General features: G+C 35.1%; 1 protein-coding gene across 1 annotated transcript in view; it reads right to left on the bottom strand.

Annotated features, from left to right (window-relative positions):
- Positions 1 to 7,826, bottom strand: part of HCF109 (high chlorophyll fluorescent 109) — a 77,916-nt gene extending 70,090 nt beyond the window's left edge. The window contains exons 1-2 of the mRNA XM_088952792.1: positions 7,606 to 7,826; positions 4,780 to 4,851 (exon numbers count right to left, since the gene is read on the bottom strand). Of these exons, the coding sequence (XP_088808918.1) occupies positions 4,780 to 4,851; positions 7,606 to 7,774 (241 nt within the window). The 5' untranslated portion in view covers positions 7,775 to 7,826. The remainder of the gene's footprint in view (positions 1 to 4,779; positions 4,852 to 7,605) is intronic.
- Between the last annotated feature and the right edge of the window lie 14,501 nt (positions 7,827 to 22,327).

Here is a 22,327-nt window from a genome sequence, read left to right as displayed (position 1 = left end):
ATGCACAATGCTTTCTTTTTGAGAAAATGGGGACAAATTCTGATTAAAATAATTTGTAGCATTATCATATCAAAACCTTTTAATTCTCACACCAAACTGAGTTTGGACCATGTTATGAAAGTTGGGAAGAATCGTACCCACATTAGATTTAGACTTAAGAAGAAAAATCCATGTGACCCTAGTGCAATCGTCAATAAAGGTGACGAACCATCTAGAACCAGTAATTTGGGAATTTGAGAAGGGCCCCAGATATCCGAATGAATCAAATAAAAAGGAGTTGAAGATCTTTTATTGCTGATTGGGAAAGAAACCCTTTTGTGCTTAGCAAGTTCACAAACATCACAATGAAAGGTTTCAACGTCAATTCCTTTAAACAAGGAAGGAAGCATTGTTTTTAAAACAGGAAATGAAGGATGACCGAAACGAAAATGATGACGCCAAATTAAATCTTTATTGGAGGTAGATAAGAATGACTCGTGTGTGACATGCATAACAGTGTGAGATGGTTTGCTGGTTGCTTCAAGGTAGTAGAGTCCATTCCTTTCCTTAGCAAGTCCAATCTTCTTCCCCGAAACCTGGTCCTGAAATACAAGTAAGAAGGAAAGAACACAACATTGCAATTCACATCCTGGGTAAGTTTATTTATAGAGATAAGGCTAGTGGATAACTTAGGAACATGAAGCACATTTTTAAGCAATAGGGATGGAGTAATTTGAATATTCCCAATCCCTGCCACTGTGGTGAAAGAACCATCAGCAACAGAAATTTTTCTATTACTAGGACAGGGTGTATAGGTGAGAAAATGTAGTGAAGAGGGTGTCATGTGGTCAGTAGCTCCAGAATCAAGAATCCATGGAAAAACACTAGCCGAGGCATGTAATCCTAGAGATAAAGACTCACCTGAGAGAGCAAGAGAGGTAGAACCACTTCCTAGTTTCAAGGATTTCAAGAAGCTCCTTAGCCTTTCAATTTCTTCATCATTAAATGGTCCCTGACTTTAGTGTTCTTGCTGCGGGGTTGTGGAGACATTATGGGCCTGTTGAACTCCTTTTGAAACTCCTCGATGTTCCCATTCCTTGCTAGATGTGGGAGGCTTCCCATGAAATTTCCAGCACCGATCTTTTGTGTGTCTGGGCTTCTTGCAATAGGTGCACCAGAGGTTATCGTTAGAGTCACGGGTAGTTGTGTCACGAGCCAAGTTGTGATTGTTCTCACCCTTTGAACCACTGTAACTTTCTCCCCTTGCCACCATGGCTGAGCCTTCGGGATCTTTAGGCTCAAGCATGATTTCACGGCGGCTTTCCTCAGCTCTGACAAGGGCTATGACTTCATTCAATGGAGGCACTTCTTCTTTTCCAAGAATTTGTATTCGGACCTGATCAAATTCAGCATTCAGTCCGACCAAAACATCATACACCCTATCTCTTTCAATAAAATTCTTCAAGATCACAGCATCATCAGGGAACTTTGTCTCAAGAACCCGATAATGATCAAGCTCATGCCATAAATTTTGCAACAGATTTGCATACTCTATAACACTTATGCTCCCTTGTTTGGCTACCACTGTCTTCACTTTGACCTCATAGACACGAGCAGCGTCATGGGCTTTGGAATAGGATTGTCGGACAGCATCCCAAATAGCCTTTGCAGAGGGAAGAAACATACAAGTATCACTGATCTCGGGTGTCATTGAACTCCACAACGATGACATAATCATGGAGTCCTCTTCGTCCCAAGCATCAAAATTTGGCTCGCCCAACTTTGGCCCTGTTCCAAGAAGGTGACTAATTTTTCCTTTTCCCTTCAAATAGGTACGCACTAGTTGTGACCACTTCAAGTAGTTCTGGCCATTCAATCTATATGTTGCCTGAATATTCCGCAAATCACCAGTGTCAAGATGAGAATTTGTTGCTCCTTCATCAGTTTGGACGGGAGCACTTGTTGCAATCATGTCGGACATTGTTAATGGAGGAAAAATAAGGCCAACAGGAAAGGAGAATAAAGGAGGGAAGAACTGGCCGGAATAAAGGAGAATAAAGGAACACTTCTGGTTACAGATCAACACTGAAGGCCAGAAGAGAAAAACACGAAAAACTGGCAATGAAGGCCGAAAAAAAAATCTCAAGGTTGACAAACCTAGAGCTCTGATACCATGTTTTGAAATGGTAGAATACTGATGTATTTCATTCTATTGCCGATCGGCATATTTATACAATAAGTTGTTGCAATAAATAGAAAGAAAAAAAAAATAGAAAGAAAAGAAAATAGAAAGTAGACAAATAGAAAGTACAAAAATAGAAAGAAAGGGGTAAACAGGGAAAGTTTATATTGGGCTCAATTGTAGATTGAATCTGTTTCCTGTTTTCTGTGGAAAGTTTATATTGGGCTCAATTGTAGATTGAATCTGTTTCCTGTTTTCTGTTTTCTTTTTTCTTTCTTCCTGCTATTAGGAGAGGATGCAGCTTGTGCCTCTCCATGGGAAGCCTGCAATTGTATTAATTCTCTATTAATGAAACTTGTCTCTTTACTCATCAAAAAAGAATAGTCTGAATAAGAGTTCAAGATAAATGTACAAATCTACCAAGCAGCACATGTTAAGGGCTAGACACTGCTGCCTAACCCTTCATTTGTTCAATTTTCTTGAAATTACAATTGTCCCTAGAAAAAAAAACACTCTGTTGGCCCCATTCTTAGCTAAAGAAACTACTATTCCATTTGTATCTCTAGGTACCCATGACACATTGTCCATTGATACACTTACAAGATCTGACTTCCCTCAAATGTTCCTACATTGCCATGGCACATTCTGCTATTGCTGCCTTTCATCCATCCAACCACCATTCTCAAGTCCCCTTCAATTATTAGTCTCCAGAAGTTCAGTAATCTCCCTATCTATAGACGATGTATAACTACTGACAGTTTGGCCCTCAGTGAATCTTCATATCCTATGGGTCCTGAATATATGGCTAGGATGCCTCCCCCCCCCCCCCCCCAACCTCTAAAGATTTCACCCACTCCTGGTGGTCCTGGATTGCCTAAACTGCGTCCATCAATCAGATGGTAGTCGCCAATGAACCACAGTTTAAGGATCTAACAGTGGAAGAGGATACCACCTGCCGCCACCATCTTAGGATGTCTTCCACTGAAAAGAAGCAAAGATGTCCAAAGACTTTACCCAATTAATTACTTGGATGGAAAAGCTTTCAATTAGAGAATCCTTTGGTTTAGCCTTGCCATTGAAAATCCTTTCATGCCTCTCCTTCCATACTGTCCACAAGATTTTTATGGTTTTTTAGATCTAACTTTTCAGCCCATCAATAGAGAGGTTACCCTACTCTAATGAAAAATCAAGTAAACAGAAAATGGAAAATGAAACACCAAGGTTATCCTATCTTGGGAAGTTTAAACTTCTTTCTCTCTTTTGGTTGTAAGAAGCTAGGGATTGGAGGATCATATCCACAAGGACCACAACTAATCACATTTTATACCTACAGTCGCACTGCAAGACATTTTAAAAGTTGCACAAAAAACTTATCCAGGGTTACTTTAAATTAATATATGCTCCCTATATTTGTTCCATTTCTTACCAAAAGTTGCTCAGTTTACAGTTTATCAATCTTAAAATAAACATAATAAACTTTCAAATGTCAATCTATATTTATACTACTGTCAAAAGTACAAATGAATTTGTGGAATTTTGATTTTTGAGTAAAACGCCCCTATTAGTGAATTTGGTCCCTCTCTGATTGTGTGGGCTTAAACTGTAATTTAAACTACTATTTTTCACCTCATTCAATTCCCTCCCATGAAATATTATATTTAAGGTATTTCCTAACATTCTTTCTCACTAAATTCTATATTTAAGGTATTTTTTTCAACAATAAATTCTACTAATTAGATCTATATACAATACTTTTTAGCAATATAAAACCCACATTTTTTTAAAATAAAACCAAAAACAAAACCTTTCTTCCATCCAAGAGACAGGCTGACAGCATAAGCAATTTAACCTTCCATGTCAAATGGATCAACTCATGATGTCGTAGTTAAATAATAAAATTCTAAAATAGAAATAGATACAAAAAAAGTAAAAATGCGAAAAATTTGGGTCCATCTCTAATATTTTATATTAATCATATTAAAGAAAAATAAGTGTGATAAATAAGAATTATTTATATCGATGATGGAAGAAATACAAACCCAAAAATGAAATTGTTTTTCTATTTGGTGGAAAGTCAACAGTTCAACCTTTTGGGTCAAATGTGTCAAATCTGATGTCATAATTAAATAATAAAAACTGAAAAAAAAAAGATAGAAACACAAAATACAGAAATCTTGTAGAAAACATTTGGGCACATCTCTAATATTATATATTCATCATATTGGATAAAAATAAGTGTGATATATAAGAATTATTTTTACACACATAGAAATATAGAAATTTTTTGTAGAAATACTTGAAGACATCTTATTACTATCATCATCATCATCTAAAATTGTCATGTGCAAAGCAAATGCACATTTGCTGGTACTTCATAAGTTTCATGTTTAAACATGGATTGTTAAAAGTACAAACACTGGAACTTGCCATTGCATCTGAAAGGAAAAGATTTTGGAGCAACATTCATGCTATATAATAAAAAAGGTTAAAAGAATAACTCAAACTATGCATTTTCAATGAATCAACAGAAATATTTATAAATAATTATCCCTTTCAAATATTAAGTATTCTCTTTCTACACAAAAAAAAAGAACTATGAATCCAAATGCTTGGCATACCTTGCATTGCCCATTCAGCTATTTCGTTGCTGATTCCTTCACTTGATTGGCTTTCAGAAGTAGCATATTGTACTGAAAAAAAAAAATCAGAAAGTAGAAAATGAATCGATATGATCAAATACTGAAATTTTGGAAGTCCAGTATTAATAAGAAAGTGATCATCATCATCATCATCATCTAAGCCTTGTGCCAACTATATGAGATTGGCTACATGAATCTTGTTTGACACCATTCCATTCTGTCCAGTGTCATATCCATCTTCAAATTATGGGTCCACAAATTATTCCTTACTAGTTCCACCCAAGTCCTTTTTGGCCTGCCCCTAGCTCTTCTAGCCCTTTCAACTTGTAACAGATCACTTCTTCTAACAGGTGTTGTAGATGGTCTTCTGTGCACATGACCAAACCACCTCAGTCTACTTTTTCTCATTTTATCACCTATTGGAGCTACTCTTAGGTATCATTTTTTCTGTTACCTTTTCACTAGAGGATTCTTGATTTATTTCAGGTACTAAATTTTTAGTATATGTGAGATATCTATTTTAGTTAGTTGGTTACTTTTGGAATTGAGATTAGATTAGAAAATTTTGGATCTTTTAGATACTATCCATTTCTTATAGAATGTAGATGTCATATGGCTTGAAGAGGAGAGAAGATGTTGGGAAAAAATAAAATCAAACAAAATTGAACTTCGCTCCTGGGAGGCACTACCACCAGTACACTGCCAAAATGCAGATACCAACATAGATACATAGGGGAAACATGGTTATAACTCTCCATTTCCTAAGATCCCACACATGGACATGAGTGCAAATCTCCCATCTAATAATCTTATGTTGTGCTTCTATACCCAATTTTTGAAGCCAAGTATTATTCCTCAATACTTACACAGTTCATGATGCAAAATTTAAGTAAACTTTTAACATGTGCAGTATTTTACAGAATTATTTGTTAAAAGATACCTTCTTGTATATTCTAAAAGCAAAAATGTTATAAAGTGTACTCTAAAATTGTCCATGAAGCATCCATTGTTACATCAGGTACATATCATGTCTTACACTGGCATACTACGAATGTACTGGGTATCCATGTATCATAGTCTCCCCACCTTAGAAGTGATTTATCCCCTAATTTATCTGTTTTTACTTTCAATTCCACGAGTGCATGCATCATTCAGTAGAGCATTCAACTTGGAAATGGCAGATGCACACAATCACTAAGGAGATTGAAGGCATTAAGTAGCTAATACATCAAAACATTAGAGCTGTGTTCTCACTGACTAAAATCCTTCAAAAGATTTCAGCCATGGAAAATAAATATGATAATTAGCAGCATCAATCTTATGGGAATAGAGGAACCCATTAAAGGACCAATTTATAGGCCTTAGAGAATTAATAATAGGGCAAGCTATTGAGATATAACCTTGTTAATCCCAATTGTCTAGGATCTTGGGAGGAGAGAACTATACACAGACCTACCCTTTGGCATTTTTTGCACAAAGTGGCTGCTCTTGGATCTAAAACCTGCATTCTCATGCCTATCATCCCAAGGTTTTACATTGCACCAGGAGGAATTCAGACGGGTATAAAGCTGGTCTTTACTCAATTTGATGGAGAGATCCAAATTGCTGCATGAACAGAGGAGATCAGATATTTTCTTATCATCGAACTCCTCAAGATGAGAAGGTTACAAACTTTCAATAGCCTCTTTTTTACTTGAATGAAGAAGTTCCTTAATGGTACCAGTGGGTGATGAAGTCAAAATAACATTGTAGCCAGCCTTTACTCAAGCTCTAAAAACTTGATTCAGTGTTACAAAGTCAGAGGACCCTATTGGGGCTTTGGTTAAGGTAAAGCAAACTTCAAAAGTGAGTAAGTATCAAAATCAGTTTGAGAAGTTGACCAATCAAACGACTAGGCTGCCTAAATCAATTCTTTTTTTTTTTTTCTCCAAATTAGATGATGAGATATGACTTGATGTTCAAAGGTTTAAATTGCAATGAAAAATTCAAACCTAGGCACATGTGCAAGATGTAACAATTGTTTTGATTGAGGAATATTGGCCAGATGATTATCAAAACGATTGTGACTTAATGTGTCCTTGGGACAAGGTGCCTTTTAATGGAGGGAGAATGATACATATCATTTTCTTTTCCCTTTACTATTTAGATTTCTTCTATTACATTAAGTAGTAAATTGCTAATTCGTTTTAATTATCTGTTGAGTCAGTAAGTTGGTTCTAGAATTGAAATTAGATTAGTAGCTTTGAATTCTCTCCCCTTCTTATGGCTTTAAGAATATAGAAGTAGGAGAAGAATTAAGCATTTCTCTCATCAAAAGGTTACGAATTCCGTTCGGATAGAAGAACAAAAATTAATCCACCCACAAAAAAAAAGGAAAATCAAAATGATCAAATGCTGAAAAGTTACAAATGAAACTGTAAAATCACAGAGAAGAACGAAAGAAAAGTCCACCACCATCAATAAATGGAAAAACGGACTTTGCTGAAATAGATTTTAGCAGCAGAATGCATGACATTAAATAGAAATTATAGAATAGTCACTAAATGTTCAAATAAACGGATAGCACTAACAGATATAACTTAAAGAAAAATAAAACACAGCATCGCAAACCAACTCAAAACAGTGAATAGTTTATTCAAACACATACACATACGTCTCCTTAGCCTTCAAAAATACAATGAAGTAAAAAAATAAATAAATTGACAGGTAAAATATGATATAATACAACAATATCACGAATTAAAAAAAAAAAAAAGAAAGTAAAGAGGAAAAAAAAAACAAAGAAGAGTAGGAAAATTCGCTCACCAGAGTGAGAAAATTGAGATGGAGCTGACAAATTTCTTAAGAAAGCTAAGCGAGAAAAGAAATGAGGACGAGAAAATGTGATCTTAAGTGGGTTCAGAGAAGGTCTCTGTGGTCTAGATTTGAAGCTTAAGTAGGGAAGAGACGTTGAAAGGAGTTGCAGACACTCCATAGCATGTACTAGGGAGGTGGAGAATCCAGGTAGAATCAGCGTCTCGCACCACCAAAAATAGATAAAATAAAGGGTAAATTTCTGAAACCTCCCCTGAATTTTCTCGTTGTTGTTGAAACCTCCCTTTGTTTGACAATTGCAATCATCTCCTTGAACTTTCATATAATTGCAAATAGACTCCTCTATTAGCATCTTCTAAAAAAAGCTATGAAAATGTCCCAAATACATATACAATCACTTATGATAAAAGTGTTTATTTTCAAAATTTTCTGTTCATATGAATAACTACCCTAAATCCTTTCTATTTCTTTTCATAAATTGATTTATTTTCCAAATTTGCCCTTCATATCAATTGCTCAAAAGTAAAGTTGAAATTTTAAACTCTCTTTCTTTTTGTTGTTCATAAAGTTTATATTGTTTTTTTTTCCATATAAACCAGTCTCAATAGTGACTGTATAGGTATTTTGGACATTTCTGTAGCTCTTGTTAGAGGACTCTAACATAGGGGATCTACTTGTAGGTGTATCAGAAAGTTCGGGGAGGTGATTGCGAGTATCAAACTTCAAGAGAGGTTTCAACAGCAGTCAGAAACTTCCCCTTAGGGGAGGTTTTAGCAATTTACCCTAAGATAAAAATAGTCAAGCAAGTAGAGCTATAATGTGGGTGGCACAGCCCAATAGCTATAGTATCGTGCCATGCCATAAATTGGGCCCAGGTTGCAAAGCTAGCTAGGTCCCCAAAGCACAACCCAATCAAATAGCCTCGATACCAGGCTGGCATGATACGACACGCAACAAAATATAGCCATTGGACCCCTCTAACAGCTATATTTGCTTTTATTTGGGATATTTTAGTCAAAATACCCCTTACAACTATAAACCACCATAAGGGGTATTTTTGCATTTTGGATCATGGGGAAAGGGAGAAAAATGACTTACTAAATAACAACTAGTTTAGGGGGTATTTAAGTCAAATAACATATAACCCCTAAAATGACCAAAATATCCCTCACAGTAGTGATAAAACAACTAGCTTTGGAGGGTATTTTGGTCAAAATAATCCCCAAATCTTATAAATACCCCTACCCTCCCTCATTCTCACCACAACTCTCATACTCTATTGCTCTCTACAATCTACATATTCTCATATTCTTAATTCTTTTAAGTTTCTCAATTTCATTTATTTATTTCCAATTTTGAAGTTTCAACAAGGAGCATTGAGAGGCTTCTTTAAGGTTTCATTAGTTGAAATCAAGGATACTGGTGGTTGGACCAAGTAAGTAGTTTTTTTTTCTAATTTTTAATTTACATTACAATGGCCAGCTCTTCCCAAAATCATTTTCCTTTTCTTGATGAGGCCCAACCTCAATATGACAACATTGAAAATATCGGCGTCAACAACACTAATGTTGCTCCAGATATGGCTTCCCCCAATTGGTGCTACTACCCGTGCTACCAAGCCCCACTCTAGGAAGAGAAGGACTAGTGATGTTTGGACCATGTTTGAGATTGAGGAAATCCCTAGAAAGGGGAAGAAGATCAATCAACAAAAAATGCAGACATGATTTTAGCTGCCACAGTAGTGGTGACACTACTAGCCATTTTCTTAGACACATGGCATCTCACTTCAAATAGGGAGATGACGACTCACATTATATGTAGATTTCTAGTGGGATATTTGATAATTTTAAATATTCCCAATAGAAAATGAAGAAAGAATTAGCCAAATATTGTACATGCTAAGATGCCATTAATCTTCAATTTAGGAGAGTTTATAGGAATACAACTAAAAATGATGCTTTAAAATTTTTTTAGGTATATAAACAAAATTTAATTTCAACTCTTCTTAAATTAGATTCTAAAATTTCTCTTACATCTAATATATGGACATCCAAATATAACATTAATTATATTTGTGTCACTACACATTTTATTGATTAAGAATGGAATTTGCAAAGAATTTTAAGTTTTACTAAACTAGAATGGTGCATACTAGCACTGCAATTTCTGGTAGTATTCTAAATACATTATATGAATACAAAATTGAAAATAAAATTTTGTATATTACTTTTTATAATGCTAGTAATAATGATTCTGTAATAAATATGTTAAAAATCAATTAAAACCAATTTTTAATGAAAAAATTATTTCATATTAAATTTATGTGTACATGATGCATTAGAATTTATTTCATCCCATATTATTAAAGTTAGAAATTTTATTATGTATATTAGAACTTGACGGGTTGGAAAGCAAGAATTTAAAAAATTATTTCACCAATATAAAAAATATAAAAGATTTGTATTAGATGTACAACATAGGTGGAATTCAACATATTCTGTGTTAAAAAGTCGTATATCATATAAAGATGTTTTAACAAGTTTTTATAATGAAAAAAAAATGTCAAATGATTACATAACTAATGTAGATTCGAAAATTGCAATTTGTATAAAAGATTTTTTACAAACATTTTCTGATGCAACTAATTTATTTTCAGGAGTTATTATCCTACTTCGTGTGTATTAGTTAATCAATTATTTAAATTTATATTTAGTGATATTTTTTCAAAATATAGAAATATTCCACAATTTCAATCAATTGTTGAAATTATAGAAATACAATTTAAAAAAAAATATTGGAAAAATATTTCTCCTTTATATTGTTTAGCTACAACTTTTTACCCTAGAATTAAAAAAAAAATCAGGTTTAGATATTTTACTTGGCCTTTATCATACAAATATGAGAACTCAAATTGAAACAAAAAAATGAAGTTAATAATTTATTATTTCAAATGTATGAAATGTATGAATCTCAAAGTTAGTAGGAAACAAAAGAAGTTTAACAACCACACCACGTGAAAATAGTGGTGGAAATAAAATTTGGTCAATAATAAGTAGAGGAAGGCAATAATCAACTGCCACCTCTTCATCAAGTTTATCATTTAGTGAACTTCAATTTTATTTACAACAATAAAATATGTCTGACTACCTCGACTCAGAGGAAGTAGAAAAAGTTGATATTTTAGCCTGGTGAAGAGAAAATGAAAAAAAAAATCAAATTCTTTCAACCATGGCACATGATATATTAACCCTTCCAACGTCAACAATTGACTGAAGAGTCCTCGACAGGTCATTAGCCAGAAAGTTCCAAAGGGAGAACAAGTCAGAGACTCACTCGGCTATATCCTCCTCAGGACCTGCCCGACATGCTGTTGACTTGGAGATGAATTCTCCGGCCGTACCTTCTGCGGTCGTTACGCTTGGTCGGTCATGTTGGGACCAAAGAAAAGTATAAGCCTCAACCGTGTAGATGGCATTATAACTAAAGTACGCGACCTCCAAAATAAACATCTACATCCCGTCGCTACCCTTTCAGCCCTTTCAATGTTCATCTTCCCGCGTGAGGGTGATCAGCGCTCTCGTTCACGAAGCCAACCGAGTTGCTCATGGGAAGGAGCATGTGAGGCATTATTCGTCTCTTCCAACGGAGCCCAGGTTGCCCTGGTTAACTATGTATAACCTCCTCATCAACAGACGTTTCCCGAATAACCATTCATTTAATGAAAAACCTGCGCTTGTTAGCAGCTGAATCACTCTCTCCTCTCGTAGTGGGCCTAGAAATAGAAATAGAAATAGAAATAGAATCTCTAGGATTGCGTAGGATTCTTTGGCTGCCGCAGCGGTGGTCAAAGTCAAAGACCCAACCAACCCGTCTTAAAAGAGGCCCCATGCAAGCTCCGGCAGCAAGTTCAGCGGGCGCCGCAACGCGCTTTGCCAAAGCAGCAAGATGAAAAACGGATGCACGTACTAACGCGTTACCGTTGCAATGGCTTGAGTGCTGACGTACAAAAGCCGTTGCAACAAGCGAGAAAACTACCATGCAACGAGCAACGGATTGAGCGCTGGAACACCAACCAATGAGTGGCGGATTTGGATGGAGTCTCGCAGAAGAAGAGTCGCTAGCGCGCCTTGACTTGACTAAGCCCCGCGCGCTAGCGCAAAACCATTTTGATTAATAGAACAGGAAGAGGAGAAAACATTTCAATTAGTTCATGCCATTTTGAAGGGCAGTTTTGTTCCAGTTGAGAATTAAAAGCCATTCCGGGCCATTTTTTTTATTCGCCCACGCGAATAACATATTCGCCCGCTCCAGATGAGTGGGAGGCCCACGGGGCCTTTTTTGAGGACTGGGCGTTAAAACCCTTCGATGAAGGCCTGGGCAGCTCCGAAAACGTCTGTGGAGTTGAAGCACCTCCAAGGTGCCACGACAAAGAACATACGATGAAAACTACAGGGCGCGCTAGCGCCCTGCAAGAAAACGGCTGCGCTAACAGCATGATGAAAAACTACTGCTAAAGTTAGCGCGCTAGATCGAGCGGCGCCGTTGCTTGCTGGCTCGAAAGCTCTCTTAGACTTAGAGAGCATGGACACATTTAGTATTCCCAAGGGTATTTTAATGGTTGTTGCTCTTATCCTATAATACCAAGGGTATAACACCTCAATTGATAATTCGCCAGATGCATATAGATGTGGAAGTTGAAAAAAATATTGAATTCAATATCTTTTGTATTTTAATTTTTGGTTTTATTTAAGAATTATTTGTAATATTTTCCAATAATCCAATCCAATTGTGATTTTTATCTTCAATTTCATCATTTTATTAATTTAAATCCATTGTATTTTTTATTTTCTTGTACATACTAAATTTGAAATGAAATAAAATTTTCATAATTTTCCAACTTATTCTCTATTATTCATGTTAATTGTTTGATATTATATGTTTTATTTTTTTTTTCTAATTTTTCTTAGTTTAGGAAAACTAGAAAATGAAAAATTAGGCCTGACCCATTGTGGCTCGGTTCCTCAAGCTCGGTGAACAGGTCTATTTGCGGATAAGAGATCCGAGTTCGACAGGAACAATGAACAAGGGGCACAACTTGGGCGGGTGGGTCAGACCTAACAACCATATAATGTAAACTTCGGACTTGACCCTGGCCCAATACGAGATCAAACCCGAGAATACCAATTCAGACCCAATAACCGGCATTTGGCTTGTTTCTAAGTGGCTCGGTTCCTCAAGCTCGGTGAACAGGTCTATTTGCGGATAAGAGATCCGAGTTCGACAGGAACAATGAACAAGGGGCACAACTTGGGCGGGTGGGTCAGACCTAACAACCATATAATCTCTCACTTTTTGTTCTAAGTGACCTATTTTATTATTGTTTAGTGTTTACCTTAATAACCGGCATTTGGCTTGTTTCTCCATTAAAATATTCACCCCTAAACACCCACCGCCCTCATTCACCCCCTCAAAGCCCACCTCATTCCTCTCCAAACCCCTTACCCAATTTTATCTTTTTCTTACTTTCCCTCTATCTCTCTCTTTCTATTTATGCTTCTATCTCAATCTCTCTCCGGCTTCCAAATACATGTTTAAATTAAACTGTAAATATTAATATACTGATAAGAAAAAATAGAAAATAAAAATATAATTAATTAAAGAAAAATAAGAAAAATTAATAATTGATTATAAAACCTTATTGTAATTAAAAATAATTACATAATCTTCTAAAAGTTATTAATTGTTGCAACTAATAAAAGTTGTAATTTCAAATCCATTTAAATTAAATTTAGAAATTATAAAAAATAATTAAGAAAATAAAAAATATATATATAAAATATTAGTTACAAAATTAATTTTTATTATATCAAAGTCAAATGAAGTTCTATTTAAAATAATTATTGTACTTTCAATTATAGCTGAATGGAATTGGAAACTATGTTGTTTGGGAAAAATCAATTGAAGTTTCCCTTACAATTATTGGAAAATTAAAATACCTCACTAATAAATAACCCGGAGCTGATAATTCTAAGTACTCGAAGTGGTTACAAGAAGAAGCACAAATTAAAAAATGGTTGTTAAACTCTATGGAGATAAAAATTGGTAGTACTTTTATATTTCTTCATACGTCAAAGTAGATTTGAAAATAGGTAAAGAGGATGTATTCTGGGAGTAATAATATTACTAGAATTTATCAGATTTTTCTATCATTCTTGAACTTACAATAGGGAGATAAGTCCCTTGAAGATTATTACTCGGATATGGTGAGCATTTGTGAGGAGCTTAATATATACCATCCTATTAACAACTATGTAACTGTTGTGGAAAAGCAAAGAAAAGAGTTGTATAAGGCTAAATTTCTTTCAAGAATTAAACCTAAATACAAATCAATGAGAGCCCAGATATTAGGCAATCCATAACTACCTAACATGGAGGATGTGTTTTCCCGACTACAGAGGGCCAAATTATTTGAACCCATCCAAACATCTAATAGAGCAGCATTAGTTGTATCTGGAAGTAATGGACGGGGTTGTGGTACTTATGGAGAAGGCTGTGTAAGTGGTGGTCATGGTCCTCCTAGAGTTTCAGGTGGTAAAGATGATGATGTCTATGGTGGTCATGGACGAGGCAAGAATGGTAATACTAGATTTTGTACTCATTGTGGGTTGGAAGGACACACCGTTGGCTAAAGAAGAGATCTGTATTGAGTTTTTTTTTTTTTTTTGTGTACATTATCATCGTAAGGGACATACTATGGATTATTGTCATATATTGAAAAAAAAAAACCAGGAAGTTTTGCCAACCAAGTTACCTATCTAGGTGATGTATCACAGTCCCAATCATAAACAGTTGCTACAAACAATCAACCGGATGGGAAGATATAATTGGTTGGCTATAGTCTCATCTTCCTCCACTACTAATCTTGCCCAGGCATCAAGTATTGGCTCTACATGTCATCACCATCTCCATTGGTTATTGACTCAAGAGCTATTAATAATCACATTTAGGTACTTCATCTACCTTTTCTCAATTAAATCCTTTTGGCATCTCTTGTCTAACATGTTACTCTTGGTAATGGATATAAATCTCCATTATCTAGCATAGGACATGTGAACCCAACATTCCAATTGTCTTTATTAGAGGTGTTCATAATACGATTCAAACCATAAAACCAAACCAAATTTGTAGTTTGGTTCAATCAGTAATAAAAAATGATTTGGTTCAGTTTCAAAGTTTTAAAAATATGATGGTTTACGTAAGCCGTATTAATATAATATAATTATACAAATAATAAAATATCGAATATTTTAGGCTTTAAATTATAAATATATAATAAAAGTATTTATTTTATAAAATGATAATAAAGATTAAAGAATAAAGACTTCTAATTCTAATTTTAATTTTTAATTTTAACTTTTAATTAACAATTGAATTAATCTCTCTCTCTCTCTCTCCTCTTCTCTTCTCTTTGATGCCTTAGCCCCTTTTAGTTAATTATTATTTTTTTTTTGCTCAATACCAGCCCAAGTAAATCATAAAAGGGTCCAAAGTCCCTAAACCATATTAAAAACCGCACCAAATTGTAATAAAAACACTTTGGTTTCTACAATAAAACAGTTTGGTTTTGGTTTGAGATATTCACCAAATCGGACTGTGAACACCCCTAGTCTTTATCATGTGTTCTTTATGTTCCTCATTTTACTTTTAACCTTATGTCTGTGAGTAAGCTTAAAAATCACTAAATTGTTATGTTACCTTTTTTCATTCTCATTATGTGTTTTAGAACTTAAAGACAAAGAGGCAAATTGGTGGAGGAGTTGAATCTCGCGGTCTTTACTATTTGTGAGGTGACTAAGGACCTAGGTCATCCTTCATTACAGAGTCTTTGTGTCATGGTTCCTTTGCGTCCATCTGACACTAGTTTTGTGTGCGATGCATGCCAACTTAGCAACCATCATCAGGTTTTTTTTCTCCTTGAACAACAAGTCTTATGTTTAAAGCTTTTTAGTTAATTCATTCAAATGTTTGGGGTATGTGTCCTATAGTGTCTTAATTGGGGTTCAAGTACGTCGTTACTTTTGTTGATGATTTTTCAAAAGTTACCTAGTTATATTTGTTAAAGGAGAGGTCCGAATTATTTTCCGTATTCAAAATTTTCCATATGGAAATAAAAGCGGAGTTTAGCTCTACAATTTGTGTTATGCAATCTAACAATGCTAAAGAATACATGTCTTCACCATTTATTGAATTTTACAGTGAGCATGAAATCGTACATCAAACTTCTTGTGTTGATACACCACAATAGAATGGTGTGGCTGATCGCTAAAAACCAACATCTGCTAAAAGATACACAGGCCCACCTTATCTAGATGAATGTGCCAAAGATTTATTAGAGAGTAGGTCCTATTGCCCCCACTACTACTACTACTATTGTTACTCTAGTTGTGCAGTCAACTTTAGACCTTGATTTACACATTGCCCATCCAAAAGGTAAGTGTTCTTGTATAACACACTCTATTAGTCACTTTGTTTCTTATGAATCATCGTCACCTTCTTCCCTTGCATTTGTTACATCTCTTTTTGTAGCATCCATTCCTAAGAGGACAACTATAGAAGAAGAAATGTTGGCACTCCATCAAAATGACGCATGGGTTTTAGTTCCTTTCCTTTCTGGTAAGCAACCTATGGGGTGTAGATGTGCATATGCAGTGAAATTCAACCATGATGGTACAATATAGAGACTTAAAGCTTATTTGGTTGCTAAAGGATTTACTTAGACTTACAATATTGATTTTGATGAAAATTTTTCTCAAGTTGCTAAGATCACCACTATCTATGTGATTATTTCCTTGGTTGTGACTAATCATTGGCCCTTGTATTAGTTAGATGTTAAGAATGTTTTATTACATGGTGATCTTAAGGATAAATTGTACATTAGCCACCCTTCGAAGAGGACACCAATCATGTGTCGGTGCATGGTTGTTTAGCTTGGAAAGTGTGGCTCTTCTTCAGCAAAATCTTAGGTTTACCTTTTAGGGGGAATGAGGGTATTAAGGAACTTCTTTCTTGCTAGTTTTTAACAACATCAGTTAGGAACCAATGGGCTGTTGTGGTGGAACTGATAGCTTGCTTTGCTATTTAGGAGATTTGGAAGGAGAGGAATAGGCATAAGATGGAAAATAAATTCAAATGCTTGTGAGTGAGGTGGTTAGGCTACGTACAAGGGTCTCCTTGAAGGACAAAAGAAAGCTGAGTGCAAGAGGTAGGCTAAAGGCTAGGGCAAATGAGGTGGTAGAATTGATTCCTTCGTTATGAGTTGGACCCATCTTTATAGGGAGAGATCCTGAGGTCCCGAAAGGAGTGAGCCAAAAGTGTTTGATTCCCATTAGGAAAGGGAATCTTGGATTCGGTGTTGATTTCTAGGGAGCATTACTAAGGTTTCGCCATGTGTCTCATGAGATATCTTAAGGACGAACTTTCCTTTCATCTAAGGGTTCTCATAATACACATGTGCTACTTCCTTTCATGACCCTTTTAAACCGACGTGGCACGGGTAATGCCACTATTTAGCTCACACATCCTCATTAGACCCACAAGGTGTCATGTCACACATTGTTTAATGATGCACATGTTTCTTTTGATTAATTTTGATCTGCGATGAGTTTTTGTGCAATGGTTTTAATCTCATTGCAAGTTCACATAGGTATAAAGTTCATCGCAACATATTTTAGGTCATGACTTCATTGCGGGTTTGCGATGAATTATGGATTCATCACAGACATTCGTGTTGGATTGGTTTAGCATGCCTGTACTATGATTGTCTAAGTGACTACTATGTACCTACAATGCTCAAAAATGGTGATTTGGGTAGTAGCGAGATGCTTACATAAGGTGTTCTCGCTGAATTTGACCCATAAGGTGAATTACAACCAATAGATCTCCTTTCAAGGACTAGGGTTATGGATTCAACCGATCAGAGAAAGGAATGTCAAAGTGGTTTGTTTGATGGTTGCGCCGGAGGGCTATATGAAACTTAATGCCAATGGAGCGTCCAGAGGTAATCTCAACCCCGTAGGGGAGGTGGTATTATTAGAAATGGGGGGAATGGATTTGTTTGTGCTTTCTCTAGCACCTATGGCCTTGAAACTAATTTGGTTGTAGAAGCTCTGACTCTAGTGGATGGTCTACACCTTGTAGTTGCTTTAGGAGTAAATAGGATTATGGTTGAGTCGGATTCCAAAATCTAGTTGATATTCTCAACAGAGTTTATACAACACCTTGGAAGCTTTGATTTTGGTTTTTACAAGTACAGGAGCTTAGGAGTAGTTTGGATTTCTTTTGTATACATATCTATAGAGAAGCTAATCAACCAACGGATGCTCTTGCAAGGCTTGGTTGTTTAAGCTTCACAGAAAATTGTTTATGATTGCATATATAATCTTCCTTCCCACATATAGAATTTGGCTAGTGTAGATGGTCTTGGGCTTCCTTTTCTAAGAATTTGTTGACTTTAGGTTTCCCTGACATCTAATGTTATATATGAACCAGGTTTCCATTGTATAGATTTTGAGGGGTAAGGCCTTAAGTCCCCCCCCCCCCTGAGTTTTTTTTTCTTGCATACTAATAAATTTGCGGTGGCCACCCCTCCACTGGGAGTAAATTTTGGGGTTAAAAAAATTGTACATTAATCAACCACCTAGGTTTGTTGCTCAAGGAAAGCATATGGTATGGTTTTTAGGTTAAAAAAGGCATTGTATGGCCTAAAATAGTCTCCACATGCTTGGTTTGCCAAATTTAGTGAAGTAGTTTTGGAGTTTGGCCTACACAGATATAAGTGATTATTCTATGTTTAACAAGACCTGTGATGGTGGTATTATTATCCTTATTGTCTATGTAGACGATATTTTTGTCATAGGGATTGAGTGACTCTTAAGGCATTAGTGAATTAAAGCACTTTCTACAATAGAAATTTCATACTAAAGATCCTTGGCAAATTGCAATATTTTCTTGGCATATAAGTGATGTGATCAATCAAACAAATCTCTTTATCAGAGCATAAGTATATATAGGACTTGAAAAGACAACATGATAGGATGTAAACTAGTTGCTACACCCATGGATCCCAATACTAAGCTTGTTTCAAATTTGGGAGAAATAGTTGATGATCCCTAGCAACACAGGGAACTTGTAGGGAAGCTGAATTACTTGACTATCACCCATCTAGACATCTATTTTGCAATGAGTGTTGTAAGTTAATTTATGAGCTCTCCACATATCCCACATCTTGAAGTTGTGTACAGAATCATGAAGTACCTTAAGGGATCACCAAGTATGGGAAACATCTATAGAGATTACGATCATTTGACTATGTCTTGGCTCATAGATGTTGGTTGGGTTTAATCACCAGTGGATTGGAGGTCAACAATAGGATATTGTATGTTTTTAGGTGGAAATCTTATTTTTTGGAAGAGCAAAAAGCAAAATGTTGTAGTTAAATCAAGTGTAGAAACTGAATATAGAGTCATGAGTCATGCAAGCAACAGGAAAATTAGTGTGGCTTAAGAATCCTCTTCAAGAAATTGGAATTCTAGTCAAGACTCCTATGCAATTGCACTAGGATAATTAGGCTACCATTCATATTACATCAAATCCAGTTTTTCATGAGAGAATAACATGAGGTACACTACCACTTCATTAGAGAATGGATTCAAAGTGGTGATGTTAGCACACCATTTATGAAGACATGGGATTAATTAGATGATTTATGGACCAAGGTGCTAAATCATCCTCATATTAATTTCATCACTAACAAGTTGGGTCGATATGATATATACACACCAGTTTGAGGGGGAATGTTAAAAGAATAGTCTTTTTAGGTGTATTGGGTGGAAGGATAGGGAAGTCATTTTATGTTATGTTTTGGACACACTTGTCCACTATTTACCATAAATAGGGGCATATTTATAACTCAACATTATTTTATTATTAATATAAAAGTGGGTCAACTTCTTAGAGAGGATTATGAAGTCTAATCCTTCTCTGAAATAAATCAACAGTTTTATCCCTTCTCTATTCTCTCTTCTTTCCTTTATTTATTTATTGGTTTGAACTTCATTGTAGCTTTTTTGTACCACATTTTCACATTCTGGTTTTGTGAAAAAATGGAACCGGTCACCTGATTGGTTCTCAATTTTTTCGATCTGGTCCAATTTTGAAAACCTGCTTAAAAGGCTAATGGTGGCCTCACCAACCCATTAGTTTTGCCTACTGTTATAACTTCACCTTGTGACTTCCCAATCTCCGACCAAAGCTCACAAACTTCACTTCGTAACTTTCCAATCCAATCTCTGAGCAAAACTCACAATGCTCTTGACATGTTGAAAATCCCAAGTGATTTTTATCAGATGCATTTCCTTTTAATTTTTAGTTTTCTTCTCCATATTTTTTATCTCTAGAATTTCAATTCATGCTGTCTTGTTTGATTAATATTTTTCTTGTGGGCAATAGCATTATTAAAAGCAAAATGATAATTTAAAATATAAATGGTAAACACTGCATGTTGAAACATAAATTTTCTTAAGAACTTGTTCTCGACCTTTTATTTTTCTTATTTTCAATTAATCAAATAAAAACATTCTAGAGAGAGAGAAAGAGAAAGTATAATATCTTTAATGTATTTTCAAAGTCTTTTGGAATAATTGAAACCAAATACAATGGCATAAAGAGGGAATAATAGTTAAGAAAAAATAATTATAATAATAAAGAAACCATGGGAAGGGGGTTGTTAAACCATAGTAGGTACATGCTTATAAATTATGATTACTTGATACATTCTCTGAATGTTCGTGTAAAAATAATTTTGTAACTTTATTTGGTGGCCATGTAAATACATGTTTTGAGTGTTCGTATATGTGTAAAAATTACATCAAGGCTAACTATTATCAGCAAAGCCGTTCTAGTCCTAAATTCTTTATAGCTAAATCTTCAATGTATAAATGCTAATAAGGCTCCCTTTGGGAAGAGTGCAAATGTCAGTTCAATGCATATATGCACTTTGGTTCAGCTTCGGAAGTTGATGATAATACATTTGTGTATTTGCATTGAAAATGACCGCAATTGTAGATTTCAAGATATGTTTGAATTCAAAATGATAGCAAAGTTTGAAACTTTCTTTTTGGTAAAAAACTATAGGAACTTTTGAATGGTTAAAATGCTTTGATCATCTTCTTATGGAAATTGTTTAAATAATGTGAGAGGAGATGTATGGCTATGGTGGCTCTAGACTATATGGTGTAGGTTGTAACAGTATGAGTTCTAGTAGGTCTTAGTTGTAATGAATTCTTATCAATCAAAAGGAAAAAAAAAACATCTAACAAAATTTGATAAGACACACCAAGGTTCAAAATATCGATATAGCTATAGGAGCGTATCAAGAAGCCCCCAATATGATATATATCGGTCGATATGGCCCAATACGTATCAAATTTTTGAACCTTGCTACCACATACAAGACAAAATAAATAAGAAAAAAAAAAGCCTATGTACCAAGCAAAAGTAAACAAGAGAAAAAAAGCAAGGTTTTAAAAACCAGCTTGGAACTAGAATCATTTTAGATACCAGTTTCCAAGTTGATGATTCGATTGTTTGGTTTGAATGAACAACCCGTTCTAACTTAAAAAAAAAATTAAAATAAAAATGGATAACACCTTTGAACAGGTTGATGGTTTAACCACTCGGGTCAGTGGGTCGCTAACCAATTCATTAGTTTTTGGCCAAGGACCAGGTTTAGGGTAAAACGGAACTAGTTTCTTGGATGGTTCCTAGGCTAAACGGTCCGACTTTCTTGGTCAACGGCAATTCAAAAGCATTGGAAAAAAGTGGAACTCAGATCTAGTTGTGTGCTCTTCTTTGAACATTTATTATTTATTAATTAATTAATTAATTAGTGGAATTGTAATCATAAATGTTAGTCTCCAAGAAAGATATTTGCACATTTCTGTTTTATATGACCAAATTTCACTTGTACCAGTTTAAATATACAAATCTTGAATAAGATGTTCTAATAAAAAATCAAAAAGATAAATTAAACAACAAAAAAAAATCAAATATGGCATTAGCAAAGTAGATGAAGAACTAATGGATGAATAAAACAAGAAAAGAAATCAAACCTGGTGGAACAAAAGGATGAAAAAAACAAGAGAAAGAACATCAAACCCGATGAACCAATGGACATTCTTTCTTAGAGTAGATGAAGAATCACTTGAAAAAAGTTCTATTTGAACTTTTGAGAGCTGGAAAATCCCCAAAAGAGTTGGTCTCCAATAGGATTTTGCTTGGAGATGGGAAGTTACGAACCAAAAGTTTTGTTTTGATTTTAACTCTAGTAAAAGAAAATCGCTTAAAGATATCATGGGCAAAACGAACAGGTGAAGCCACCATTAGATTTAAGTGGCCCTCCCCCTTGAGGCTCTTAAATCTCAGTTGGCATAATAATTGATTGAAGTCCCTAACCCTATCAATCCACTCGATCACTCAAATGGATCTATTCGTTATCCAGCCTCACAAGAACACAACAATGATGACAATGCACATCAAAAGCTGCTTGAATATCCAACCGAGGGTGATCACTCGCATTTACAATATCCTGAATCCGATAGTTAAGGGAAGGGTGTTCATGGGTCGAGTTGGATCGGTTTGACTTATTTTTTTCAAC

Source organism: Nelumbo lutea, chromosome 7 (assembly GCF_056320005.1).
Source record: "Nelumbo lutea isolate HS-2025 chromosome 7, American lotus-T2T, whole genome shotgun sequence".
NCBI classification, from domain to species: domain Eukaryota; kingdom Viridiplantae; phylum Streptophyta; class Magnoliopsida; order Proteales; family Nelumbonaceae; genus Nelumbo; species Nelumbo lutea.
The sequence above is the reverse complement of the archived record's forward strand: the minus strand, read 5'-3'. Positions and strand labels throughout refer to the sequence as shown.